Source organism: Salvelinus namaycush, chromosome 24, assembly GCF_016432855.1.
Source record: "Salvelinus namaycush isolate Seneca chromosome 24, SaNama_1.0, whole genome shotgun sequence".
Taxonomy (NCBI): domain Eukaryota; kingdom Metazoa; phylum Chordata; class Actinopteri; order Salmoniformes; family Salmonidae; genus Salvelinus; species Salvelinus namaycush.
Window position 1 is genome coordinate 31,609,842 of NC_052330.1, and position 13,962 is coordinate 31,623,803.

Consider the following 13,962-nt stretch of genomic DNA (forward strand, 5'->3'; position numbering starts at 1 on the left):
TTGTATATGGTGAAACAGATGGAGATATTTGTGATGTTCCTCTGGGTACCAGCTCATGTGGGAGTAGAGGGGAATGAGGAAGTGGATATTATTGCCAAGCAGACTCTTAAACATCCTAATGTTGAGATGGAATTGTCCATCAGTAAAACAGAAACCAAGGGATTAATAAGAACAGTGGTTAAAAATAAGTGGCAAGAGTTGTGGAACAGGGAGAGTAAGGGAAGACTATCGCCCCTTAGCACTCACCTCTGTCATCACGAAGTGCTTTGAGAGACTAGTCAAGGCTCATATCACCTCTACCTTACCTGCCACCCTAGACCCACTTCAATTTGCTTAACGCACCCAATAGATCCACAGACGATGCAATCGTCATCACTCTGCACACTGCTCTATCCCATCTGGACAAGAGGAATACCTATGTGAGAATGCTGTTTATTGACTATAGCTCAGCATTTAACACCATAGTACCCTCCAAGCTCATTATTAAGCTCGAGGCCCTGGGTCTGAACCCCGCCCGGTGCAACTGGGTCCTGGACTTCCTGACAGGAATCCCCCAGGTGGTGAAGGTCGGAAACATCACCTCCACTCCGCTGATCCTCAACACTGGGGCCCCACAAAGGTGTGTGCTCAGCCCCCTCCTATACTCCCTGTTCACCCATGACTGCGTGGCCAAGCTCGCCTCCAACTCAATCATCAAGTTTGCAGATGACACAACAGTAGTAGGCTTGATGACCAACGATGACGAGCCTACAGGGAGGAGGTGAGGGCTCTGGGAGTGTGGTGCCTGGAAAACAACCTCTCCCTCAACGTCAACAAAACTAAGGAGATGATTGTGGACTTCAGGAAACAGCAGAGGGTGCACCCCCCATCTACATCGACGGTAAGGTGGAAAGCTTCAAGTTCCTTGGCATACACATCACTGACAAATTGAAATGGACCCCCCACACAGACAGTGTGGTGAAGAAGGCCCAACAGAGCCTCTCCAACTTCAAGAGGCTGAAGAAATGTGGCTTGTCACCTAAAACCCTCACAATCTTACAGATGCACAATTGAAAGCATCCTGTTGGGCTGTATCACCGCCTGGTACGGCAACTGCACCGCAAGACTCTCCAGAGGGTGGTGCGGTCTGCCCAACGCATTACCGGGGGCAAACTACCTGCCCTCCAGGACACCTACAGCACCCGATGTCACAGGAAGGCCAAAAAGATCATCAAGGACATCAACCACCTGAGCCACTGCCTGTTTACCCCACTATCATCCAGAAGGCTTAGGTCAGTACAGGTGCATCAAAGCTGGGACCGAGAGACTGAAAAACAGCTTCTATCTCAAGGCCATTAGACTGTTAAACAGCCATCACTAGCACATTAGAGGCTGCTGCCTGTAGGCATAGACTAGAAATCACTGGCCACTTTAAGGAGTGGAACACTAGTCACTTTAATAATGTTTCCATATCTGGCATTACTCATCTCATATGTATATACTGTTTTCTATACTATTCTATGGTATCTCATTCACTTAATAATGTTTACATATCTGGCATTACACATCTCATATGTATATACTGTTTTCTATATTATTCTATGGTATCTCATTCACTTAATAATGTTTACATATCTTGCATCACTCATATATGTATAAACTGTATTCTACACTATTCTACTGTATCGTAGTCCATTCCGCTCTGACATTGCTCGTCCATATGTATATAGTCTTAATTCATTCCTACTTTGTGTGTATTGGGTATATGTTGTGTAATTTATTTTAGATATTACTTGTTAGATATTACTGCACTGTCGGAGCTAGAAGCACAAGCATTTCGCTACACCCGCAATAACATCTGCTAATCATGTGTATGTGACCAATTAAAATTTGATTTGATTTGTTTTGACACCTGTATAAGATGCAGGAAAAGGTGGGGGCAGGGAGGTCCTCAGGCTGAGAGAGAAGGGAGGAAAGTGTAGTCACAAGGCTGACTGGGACACACAAGGCTAAATAGTACATTGAAAGTGGTGGGGAAGCATCCACCTGGGAGGTGTGATCATTGTCAGAAGGAGATGGAGACAGTGGATGTTCTATTTCAGTGCCAGAAATATGTGAGAGAAAGGTAGCGATTGTTATTAGATTTGAGGAGTAATGGGGTTGAAGAGCCAGGATTAAGGGAACTGCTGGGACATCTTCAGGGGATGTAGTATTTAATTATGTATTTCGTTTCGTTGGGGAGACGAGATTATTGGGTAGAATAAAAACTTCACTGTCTCTGGTACACAATCCAGACCGGTTGGTGGCGGTAATGCACCTTAAAGTTGGTTGCCAACCGCCATATAAAATCCACAGAAGAAGACTAATTTCTTCCCATTAGAAACGACAGGCTGTGGTCTATCTTGGGTTAGTTATAAAAATCGTTGTCCAGTTTCCGCTCTGTTTTAGCTATCTAGCTAACTAACAAGCTAGTTAGTTGTTTAGCCGTCTTTGTTTATATTGATAAAACACTCTTATTTTGACACAATTTAGGTCGCCAACCTATCATCAGTAATTGAATAAGTGCAAGTTCGCGAAAAGAAAGAAAGCAACCAGGAAGAATATGGAGGTTGATTTCCCAGAGCAAGACGCTAGTAGCACGGACGAAGACGACACTGTCAGCTCTTCTGTATCTGAAGATGGAGACAGCTCGGGTAAGGAATACAGTAAATGTAGTTAGCTAGATTTAACTAGGCCAAATGCAGCTTGCTGTTATGCAGTTTCAAAATGTTTTACGTGTGTGTTAGTACAGTATGCATGGCGATTTTGATTATGGTCTCCTTTATGACGAAAGGGATGCTGCGTGGCCATGTTGCTATAGTTGCTAGCTAGCTACTTCTACTGTGTTTACTGTGTTGGAGTTGTCTGACAGTTGGCATGTTTATTTTGCCAACAGAGATGAACGATGAGGACTGCGAGAGGAGACGAGTGGAATGCATGGACGAGATGACTACCCTGGAGAAGCAATTCGGCGACTTGAAAGAACAGTAAAGACAATTGGCTACATTCCAAATTGAATCACTCTTACCAGATTGATTGATTTCTGATCCATGTTTACGTGCATGTTTAAGCCAAGTTAACTAGCTACTGATGATGCTGCTATATTGACTCACCCCTGTCTATCTCGTTATGACTAGGCTGTACAAGGAGAGGCTCTGTCAGGTGGATATAAAGCTACAGGAGGTCATAGCAGCCTGTGCCCAAGAGTATCTGCAACCACTTGCCAACCTACAGGAGAATATGCAGATCAGAACTAAAGTGGGCGGTGAGTTTCCATGTCACTTTGCCTACACTAGATTGGATACTAACGTCCCACTTTGCATTTTAACTTTAGTTGTGACAGGCGGCTGATGTCAACGTCAGAAACGTTCCTTAGATGACCTACCTACCGGGTTCCTGGGTAGGCTACCTCCAAATAGAACTAACAGACATTTGTTTAGAAGGCTGGATCTATCATCGGCACCCACCAGGACAATCTAGAGCCCATCCTGGATAAGCGGATCCTCAGAAAGCTTAGGAGTATGGAAGCCGGCACTAGCCACCCCCTCCACAGTCCTTGGAGCATCACAGTGCTATGGCCAAGACTAGACACCCCCTCCACAGTACCTGGAGCATCACAGTGCTATGGCCAAGACTAGACACCCCCTCCACAGTCCCTGGAGCATCACAGTGCTATGGCCAAGACTAGACACCCCCTCCACAGTCCCTGGAGCATCACAGTGCTATGGCCAAGACTAGACACCCCCTCCACAGTACCTGGAGCATCACAGTGCTATGGCCAAGACTAGACACCCCCTCCACAGTACCTGGAGCATCACAGTGCTATGGCCAAGACTAGACACCCCCTCCACAGTACCTGGAGCATCACAGTGCTATGGCCAAGACTAGACACCCCCTCCACAGTACCTGGAGCATCAGAGATATGGCCAAGACTAGACACCCCCTCCACAGTCCCTGGAGCATCACAGTGCTATGGCCAAGACTAGACATCCCTTCCACAGTACCTGGAGCATCAGAGATATGGCCAAGACTAGACACCCCCTCCACAGTACCTGGAGCATCAGAGATATGGCCAAGACTAGACACCCCCTCCACAGTCCCTGGAGCATCAGAGATATGGCCAAGACTAGACACCCCCTCCACAGTCCCTGGAGCATCACAGTGCTATGGCCAAGACTAGACACCCCCTCCACAGTCCCTGGAGCATCAGAGATATGGCCAAGACTAGACACCCCCTCCACAGTCCCTGGAGCATCACAGTGCTATGGCCAAGACTAGACACCCCCTCCACAGTCCCTGGAGCATCACAGTGCTATGGCCAAGACTAGACACCCCCTCCACAGTCCCTGGAGCATCACAGTGCTATGGCCAAGACTAGACACCCCCTCCACAGTACCTGGAGCATCAGAGATATGGCCAAGACTAGACACCCCCTCCACAGTCCCTGGAGCATCACAGTGCTATGGCCAAGACTAGACACCCCTTCCACAGTACCTGGAGCATCAGAGATATGGCCAAGACTAGACACCCCCTCCACAGTACCTGGAGCATCAGAGATATGGCCAAGACTAGACACCCCCTCCACAGTCCCTGGAGCATCAGAGATATGGCCAAGACTAGACACCCCCTCCACAGTCCCTGGAGCATCACAGTGCTATGGCCAAGACTAGACACCCCCTCCACAGTCCCTGGAGCATCACAGTGCTATGGCAGACATATTTATTTTAGCTAGGTCTAAAACATAATGTTTCCGCTGATCCTTTTTAACACAAACACTTTTTATATTCATTGATGTGATGCTTTGAATGTCTGTGTCCTTGTTGTGTTTTAATGGTGTATTTGTTGGTAATGTATGTGTTGGCTGGTGCAATAATGTCCCCCCTGTGAAATGTATAAAGTACTATCGTATCTTATATACAATGTACTGTTACACTGTAGATATATGGCTCTGTTCTCAGTGACGTCAAACCTTCTGAAGGTTGCCAAGAGTAAAGAGATGTTTTCCTTGTCTTGTATCTTCTCTAGGGATCTACCAAGAGCTGTGTCTTGAGTCTGTGAAGAACAAGTACGACTGTGAGATCCAGGCTGCCTGCCAACACTGGGAGGTTGGGTCAATTCAATACGATACAACTTTATTGATTCCCAAGGGCCAATTGTTGGGCCAGTGAATAATGTGACAGTGATCAAACGTGGAATTAAATCATTGTCTCTGGCCCTGTCTGAGGTTTAGGGCTGTAGAAAGCAGTTGGTTTGAATCCTTGCTTTGCCTTGTCTAGTCACATACAGATCAGCAATATGGCTACCTCAAGGAATGAAGGTTGCATGGCAAACTACTGGAAAATAACGTAGAATGCTTTGCAGTTATGCAATCAGCAAAGGTGCATTTTTGTATGTATTGGACCAGGGTCTCTCGCCATGGCATTGGTAGTACTACAGTACTCATCCATGTTCTGTGTTTCCTCCCAGAGTGAGAAGCTGTTGCTGTTTGACACGGTGCACAGTGACTTAGAGGAGAAGATCAGACGCCTGGAGGAGGACCGACACAGTATCGACATCACCTCAGGTACAGGAGGCTATGCAGAGGCTATAGCCCCGGGCTATATGCAGTACTCTGATCCTGTTAACTATATACAGAGGACCTTGAGGAAGGGCTATTACTGTACAGTCGATATTAGTTGGAAATGACTTTACAGCCTGTTAATCTAAGTAAATACTATTACTGACACACCTGATTGAACTAAATGAAGGTCATGGAGGGTAGTTGATGGGTTGAATTAGGTGTTTAAATGCAGGGCTGGAGAGAAAAAAATCCTGCATACCCTACAATCTCAAGTATACCAGCTCGGATTGAAAGTGCCTTCACAAAGTATTCATACCCCTTGACTTATTCCACATTTTGATGTGAATACTAATGAAATGCACATTGTTATATTTGGTAACACTTGCTTATTTTCCCTCGACTCCAACCACATTCGATTATCATTGAACTGATGAGGGTGGAGCTATGTCTACATAAGGGTGCAAATTCTAAACTCACACAAAAGCTCTGACAAAGGCCTTGAGGTCGATATGTAAAGCTTATTAAAGAGCAGTGGGTTTCTTTTCTCATCTTGTTAGACTGAATTCAAATTGTATTAAATGTTATATTTTTTTCTCTCACCCATCTACAAACGGTATCCCATAATGACAAAGTGAAAACATTTTTGCTAATTAATTGAAAATTAAATACAGAAATATCTCATTTACAATAGTATTCACACCCCTGAGTCAATACTTTGTAGAAGCACCTTTGGTAGTGATTACAGCGGTGAGTCTTTCTGAGTAAGTTTCTCAGAGTTTTTCTCTCTTGGATTGTGCAACATCTGCCCATTTATTCTTTTCAAAATTCTTCAAGCTCTGTTAATTTGGTTGTTGATCATTGCTAGACAACCATTTTCAGATCTTGCCATAGATTTTCAAGCAGATTTAAGTCAAAACTAACTTGGGAACTCAGGAACATTCACGGTCTTCTTGGTAAGCAACTCCAGTGTAGATTTGGCCTTGTGTTTTAGGTTATTGTCCTGCTGAAAGGTGAATTCATCTGGTGTAAAGCAGACTGAACCAGGTTTTCCTCTAGAATTTTGTCTGTGCTTAGCTCCATTTCTTAAAAAAAATCTAGATAAAGACCCTGTCATTAGTGATTAAAAGCATACCCAAAATATGATGCAGCCACCAGTATGCTTGAAAGTATGGAGAGTAGTACTCAGTAATGTGTTGTATTGGATTTGCCCCAAACAGAACACTATTTATTCAGGACAAAAAGTGATTTGCTTTGCCACATTTTTTTCAGTTTTACTTTAGTGCCTTGTTGCAAACAGCATGCATGTTGTAGAGTATTTGTATTGTGTGCAGGCGTCCTTTTCACTCTGTCAATTAGGTTAGTGTTGTGCCGTAACTAGACCTGGGTTTGATTTCGGGCTGTATCACAACTGGCCGTCATCGCGAGTCCCATAGGGAGGTGCACAGTTGGCCCAGGGTCGTCCGGGGTTGGCCGGGGTAGCCTGTCATTCATTGTAAATAAGAATTTACTCTTAATTGACTTGCCTAGTTAAATAAAATAAAAATCTCTTTTAAAGTCACCATTGGCCTCATGGTGAAATCCCTGAGCATTTTCCTTCCTCTCCGGTAATTGAGTTAGGAAGGACGCCTGTATCTTTGTAGTGACTGGGTTTATCAATACACTTAAAGTGTAATTAATAACTTCACCATGCTCAAAGGATATTCAATGTCTGCTTTTTTATTTTTACCCATCTACCAATAGGGACCATTCTTTGCGAGGCATTGGAAAACCTCCCTGGTGTTTGTGGTTGAATCAGGGCTTGAAATTCACTGCTCAACTGAGGGACCTTACAATTATCTGTGTGTGGGGTACAGAGATGAGGTAGTCATTCAATAATCATGTTAAACATTATTATTGCACACAGACTGAGTCCATGCAACTTATTATGTGACTTGTTAAGCACATTTTTAGTCGTGAACTTGTTAAGGCTTGCCATAACAAAGGGGTTGAATACTTATTGCCTTAAGACATTTCAGCTTTTCATCTTTAATTGATTTGTAAAAATGTCTAAACATAATTCCACTTTGACATTATGGGGTATTGTGTGTGGGCCAGTGACCAAAAATCAAAAAAATTTAAAATTCCTGTTGTAACATAATGTATAAAAAGTCAAGGGGTGGGAACTCTTTCTGAAGGCACTAACTGTCTTGAGTGGCTTTGCACGCTTCTTGCTCCGTCTCTGCATTCCAGAACTGTGGAACGATGGTTTACATTCACGGAAGAACAAGAAGAAGGATCCCTTCTGCCCTGTCAAGAAAAAGAAGCCTGTTGTTGTCTCAGATATCCTTTCTTTCTACCCGTCTTACTCTATTGATGCTGTATTGGATACAGATACGGTCAGTGCTAATATCAATAAAGAACTTTACCTTTTTACTTAACCCCTTCCCACGTCCATATATTGTTTACATGTTGCAAGACATCGATGTACTTGAAGACTGGACAGCAATACGAAAGGTATTTGAGTTAACCAAATGTAAGTCTGTTGTAATTTTGTTAGGGTTGGAATTTAACTTTTCAATCTTGTTCTGTATGCACCACAGGCGGAGGTGACATTAGGGTCGCACAGGGTCAAGGTTGATGGTAAGAATCTCAGATTTATGTCTTTCATTTGTTACAGTATCTGGTCCCACATTATATTAAGAGCAGGGATGAAAATAGATTAAACATTTTACCTGTACGGTACCTTCTATGTTTACATTTCTGATTTTTTTGTTGGACATAGACATATAATCCCTATTAATTTAATAGAATGACAAATAGAATGACTATTCAGTTAATAGAATGACGTGTAGCGTCCCCATTCAGTTAATAGGATCTCTATGGGCCCAATAGTAAAGATATGTCATTTATCTTTTAAAATCTATTATTTTGATGTTCTATTAACATAACTAGTCATGATGTTTTCATCTGATTGTCAATCACTTCAGAAGGCTTCTGTAAGCCTGGCTACCTACGTATATTTGCGTATAAATAATTCCCGCTTCCATACTGTGCACCCGACATTTGATGAATGGAAAAAGTCATCTGTTAAAAAAAATTATATATATATATATATATATACACACACAGTTTTAAGTCGGAAGTTTACATACACCATAGCCAAATATATTTAAACTCAGTTTTTCACAATTCCTGACATTTAATCCTATCAAAAATTCCCTGTCTTAGGTCAGTTAGGATCAACACTTTATTTTAAGAATGTGATATGTTAGAATAATAGTTGAGAGAATTTTTTCAGCTTTTATTTATTTTATCACATTCCCAGTGGGTCAGAAGTTTACATGCACTCAATTAGTATTTGGTAGCATTGCTTTTAAATTGTTTAACTTGGGTCAAATGTTTCAGGTAGCCTTCCACAAGCTTTCCACAAGCTTTCCACAATAAGTTGGGTGAATCTTGGCCCATTCCTTCTGACAGAGCTGGTGTAACTGAGTCAGGTTTGTAGGCCTCCTTGCTCGCACATGCTTTTTCAGTTCGGCCCATTTCTATAGGATTGAGGTCAGGGCTTTGTGATGGGCACTCCAATACCTTGACTTTATTGTCCTTAAGCCATTTTGCCACAACTTTGGAGGTATGCTTGGGGTCATTGTCCATTTGGAAGACCCATTTGCGACCAAGCTTTAACTTCCTGACTGATGTCTTGATGTTGCTTCAATATATCCACATACTTTTCCTTCCTCATGATGCCATCTATTTTGAAGTGCACCAGTCCCTCCTGCAGCAAAGCACCCACACAACATGATGCTGCCACCCCCGTGCTTCACGGTTGGGATGGTATTCTTCGGCTTGCAAGCCTACCCCTTTTTCCACCAAACATAACAATGGTCATTATGGCAAAACAGTTCTATTTTTGTTTCATCAGACCAGAGGACATTTCTCCAAAAAGTACGATCGTTGTCCCCATGTGCAGTTGCAAACCGTAGTCTGGCTTTTTTTTATGACGGTTTTGGAGGTTATTTCGATATAGGACTCGTTTTACTGTGGATATAGATACTTTTGTACCCGTTTCCTTCAGCGTCTTCACAAGGTCCTTTGCTGTTGTTCTGGGATTGATTTGCACTTTTCGCACCAAAGTACGTTCATCTCTAGGAGACAGAACGCTTCTCCTTCCTGAGCGGTATGACGGCTGCGTGGTCCCATGGTGTTTATACTTGCGTACTATTGTTTGTACAGCTGAACGTGGTACCTTCAAGCATTTGGAAATTGCTCCCAAGGATGAACCAGACTTGTGGAGGTCTACAATTGAGGTCTTGGCTGATTTCTTTTGATTTTCCCATGATGTCAAGCAAAGAGGCACTGAGTTTGAAGGTAGGCCTTGAAATACATCCACAAGTACACCTCCAGTTGACTCAAATTTTGTCAATTAGCCTATCAGAAGCTTCTAAAGCCATGACATAATTTTCAGAAATGTTCCAAGCTGTTTAAAGGCACAGTCAACTTAGTGTATGTAAACTCCTGACCCACTGGAATTGTGATACAGTGAAATAATCTGTCTGTAAACAATTGTTGTAAAAATGACTTGTGTCATGCACAAAGTAGATGTCCTAACCGACTTGCCAAAACTATAGTTTGTTAATTAACAAGAAATTTGTGGAGAGGTTAAAAAACAAGTTTTAATGACTCCAACATAAGTGTATGTAAACTTCAGACTTCAACTATGTGTGTGTATATATATGAATATATGAATGGTAACCTGAATTGATGGATCCACTGTCCGCGCACGTCTCGGCCACTCATTTCTGCCTTCGCAATAATTCACTTATCATCAAAATCATTTTGGAGAGTATTGTCCAGGTTTTAAGTCCATTTGCCAGTGTTTCATGTAGGTGACATGCTGTAATGCTAAATAACAGTAGCAGCAGTACAGTTTCCTTGGCATCTTTGTGTTAATTATTGTGATAGGCTGTTGTTCAACCGGTATGGCGTAGCCCCACTGTTTATTTTGCCGGTACTCCGTCCCGGATCGTACCAGCTTAGTTTCACCCCTTATTTAACACTTTCTGAATGTATGTATTTAGATAGTGTGGGTATATGTTAATACATAGTGCTTACAACTGTTGTACCTTCATTATGACGTGTTTGTGCTGTGTGTGTGTGTGTAGTCCCTACCAAGGCTGACAGACACCATCATGTGGCGAGGTCTGAGGAGGGCAGACTGTTCTATGACAGCCAGTGGTAGTGCAGAGGACAGGCCTCGTGTATCAACAAGAAGGACCAACACCCTACCAGGTGTGTGTCTTGGTGTCTGTGTAGGAAATGTATGTTTTCAAATGGTGGATGTCTTTGAGGTAAGTGTGTGTGTATTTCTGTATGTATATATGCATGTGACGCATTTGAGCGTGGGAGCATGATCTTGTGTGGATATACTGGTGGTGTTGTAAGTGAATTGGTGTAAGGAGGCATATAGGTGTATGTAATGTGTATTCATATATTTTATTATCCAATCCTCTTCCGTCTCTCCGCACAGTTCCATAATAACCACCATAAACCATGACGAGGTGTGGTTCAAATGGCTTGACAGCAGCAAGTCCAAACTCTACATCTCTCAGCTGCAGAAAGGCAAATACATCATCAAACACTCCTAATGTCCCTCGCAGCCTGCCGTACTCTTTCACCCTGGATAACAGATGATGAACTCCACTGCCATAAAATGTCCTCTCCTTTATGTCAGTGGACTTAACCAAGCCTGGTCCTGGAGAGCTACAGGTCAGGATGTGTAGGGTCAGTGACTGACTAATGCTCTTTGTATGTTAATATGATCTGCGAGGCCAACAAGTGTCATTCCTTCTCTAAACTGGAAATGAGATGAGTAAAGTTCTGGTTGTGAGGAGGAGTGGTGTAGTGTGTCTTTAGTGTATTTTACCCCCCTTTTTCTCCCTAATTACAATCTTGTCTCATCGCTGCAACTCCCTAACGGGCTCGGGAGAGGCGAAGGTGGAGTCTGAAACATGACTCGCCAAGTCGTGCTCCTTAACACCCACCAGCTTAACCCGGAAGCCTGCCGCACCAATGTGTCGGAGGAAACACTACTCAACTGGCGACCGGGGTCAGCCTGCAGTCACCTGGCCAGCTACAAGGAGTCGCTAGAGCGCGATGGGCCAAGTAAAGCTCCCCCCCGGTCAAACCCTCCTCCTAAGCTGGACAACACTGGGCCAATTGTGCGCCGTCCTATGGAACTCCCGGTTGTGGCACAGCCCGGGAATGAACCGCGATGCAGTGCCTTAGACCGCTGCGTCACTCGGGAGGCCCCCGTAGTGTGCCTTTTTTAACAAGATGATGCCTACCGTCTTGAACTTACTCCGCTCTTCTGGCCGGTGAGAACAGGACGAGGATCAAGTCAAGCGGGTCCATTGGTTGTGACTGGATGGATGGCTAAACCCTGGTCCTAATGATGCGTTTCCTTCACTGTGAGACCCCCACCTCTTGTAGTATTCCATGTATAGTCTCATCTTTCATGTCTCTGTTACTATTCTGATAAGGATACACCCCTCTTGCTTTTTCTGTCTTCCCTTTCTTCCTGCCCTCAAGGGGACATGATACCATTTACCTAACCAATGCTGTCAGATGTGTTATTAATTCAAGGAAGGAAGGATGGATGTTAACTATATTTTAGCATGGCCAAGGTCAGTAGAGATGGGTCAAAATATCTGGTTGTTGTACAATCACGTCCATGCAATCCCACTCTTTTGCACATGATTGGATATTGTGGGAAAGCATTTGTTTCTGTGTATAAAGTACCACCTGCCAACAGTTTTGCATCTTAAGGTTCTCAACATATTATGAATTGTGTAATGTTACATGCTGTATATATTGGGAGCATCTGCTGTTTTTTTTCGCAGCCTATGAAGAATTCTACTTATGTCCGTCTGAGTACGATCAGACCAAATGTTTCACTGCCATCAATTGAACAGTAGTCCTGCTGTCTTGAGTTTTTATTTGTAAAGTTTGGATTTTTTTGTGTATTTTTTATTTTTTGGAAATTAACGCTCAGTCTACACTACATTTTCTTTTCATGTCATGCGGGAGGAAAATTGGAATAAAATATCAGTCACAATTCATGTACAGCAAATAAAATATTTAATTTTGTAGTAAACGTGTAATTTGTCTTAGTTTGTAAAGATTGTAGAACCTTGACGCAATCCTATAGAAAGAACTGGATTTACAGCCATCAATAAAAGCAAAATAGTCTGGGTGGAATAGAAGGCCATATCATAATTCCTTTTTATGTTGTCCGTCAGTAAAGCTGACAGCATGTCTAGTGAAGCTAAATCGACTTGCTCAGCACAAGCCATTCCTTCCTGCTCTCTGTCGAGTCCTAGAACAAATTATGTGAAATGATACAGCGTATTCCCTCTCATTGCCAAGCAGGTTCCATAGTGGATTTAAACTGTATACACAACCCAACCCCAAATCACTAGTTATAATCTATATAGCTCTGTTATAGAGGCAAAATTGCCAGGCAATGCTGAACCAAAAGTCAATCCCAAGGTTTAGTCCAATGCAACCCCACCCCCCCCCCTTCATATGCTCAGCGTGGCTTTATAATGGCCAAAGTCTGCTCTGCTGTTCAACTGTTTAGCCAGGGTTTTCTGCCAGAGGGGAACTCACTAGATTAACACACTGTATTGGGATCGATGCAGGATCCACTCAAATATCTCACTTATCCCCCTCTGTCCATTCTCTACCTAAGTCCTATACTGAGCAAAAACAAACTCATTCATTAAGTAGCCTTCTAGGTAGAAGTTTACCTTCAGCACAGATCTAGGATCAGTTTATCCTAGCCCCAATCCTAACCTCAACCATTGGAGGTATGAAAGATATCTATCCCTGTATCAGTGGGTAGGGGCAACTTAAATCAAAGCACTCCAAAAAGGCATGTGCCGTATATAAATCCCCATATAGTCTATAAGTAAGATAATACAAACATCCCCATCAAAATCTGTTGGTTTAAGCTAGAACTATCTGTCTGTCTCCGTCTACCGCATCTACCTGTGGCGGTCTTCAGCATCTGCGGTGGAAGGTGGCCGAGCTACAGCTGTGTTTGTCAGACTGAGAGATCCCGAAAATCGGTCTATTCACGAAAATGGCTGTAGCTTCCGAACAATTTGGCATCCCGTTTTACTCCACCCCCCACACACTCACACAAGACCTACGGGGAGGTGTCTGAAGTCGATATCGTCGACGTGCCAATTTCAGTTTGTAGCGTACGAACCTTTTGGGCTACGAACTAACGCCACTGTGGAAAGGGGTGATTCTCACAAACACGATGACGTTCTCTGTTTTGCTGTATGACCGGTTGAATTTGTTTTATGGGTGAATGGAGGTAGTTTACCCAAGAAAAGGGG

The 13,962-nt window shown here is 43.2% G+C and overlaps 1 protein-coding gene across 2 annotated transcripts; it reads left to right on the forward strand.

Moving 5' to 3' along the window:
- Positions 1–2,143: 2,143 nt before the first annotated feature.
- LOC120019179 (breast cancer metastasis-suppressor 1-like protein-A) lies at positions 2,144–12,705 on the forward strand. 2 transcript variants are annotated; one of them, XM_038962483.1, is made up of 10 exons: positions 2,144–2,672; positions 2,915–3,005; positions 3,156–3,283; positions 5,044–5,123; positions 5,485–5,581; positions 7,808–7,897; positions 8,007–8,071; positions 8,158–8,197; positions 10,720–10,905; positions 11,085–12,705. In XM_038962483.1, exons 1-9 carry the CDS (start codon positions 2,582–2,584, stop codon positions 10,794–10,796), a joined length of 759 nt encoding a protein of 252 aa, XP_038818411.1. In that variant the 5' UTR covers positions 2,144–2,581; the 3' UTR covers positions 10,797–10,905; positions 11,085–12,705. The 2 variants fall into 2 exon arrangements, with proteins under 2 accessions (XP_038818411.1, XP_038818410.1); XM_038962482.1 differs by having other exon boundaries at positions 2,147–2,672; positions 10,720–10,846.
- Positions 12,706–13,962: the final 1,257 nt, after the last annotated feature.

Excerpts from the sequence above, each read along its gene's own strand:
- LOC120019179 (XM_038962483.1), top strand. The coding sequence starts at position 2,582 with ATGGAGGTTGATTTCCCAGAGCAAGACGCTAGTAGCACGGACGAAGAC. Across the intron at positions 2,673-2,914 it reads TGAAGATGGAGACAGCTCGG|AGATGAACGATGAGGACTGC; the intron begins GTAAGGAATACA and ends TTTTGCCAACAG. Across the intron at positions 5,124-5,484 it reads CTGCCTGCCAACACTGGGAG|AGTGAGAAGCTGTTGCTGTT; the intron begins GTTGGGTCAATT and ends GTTTCCTCCCAG.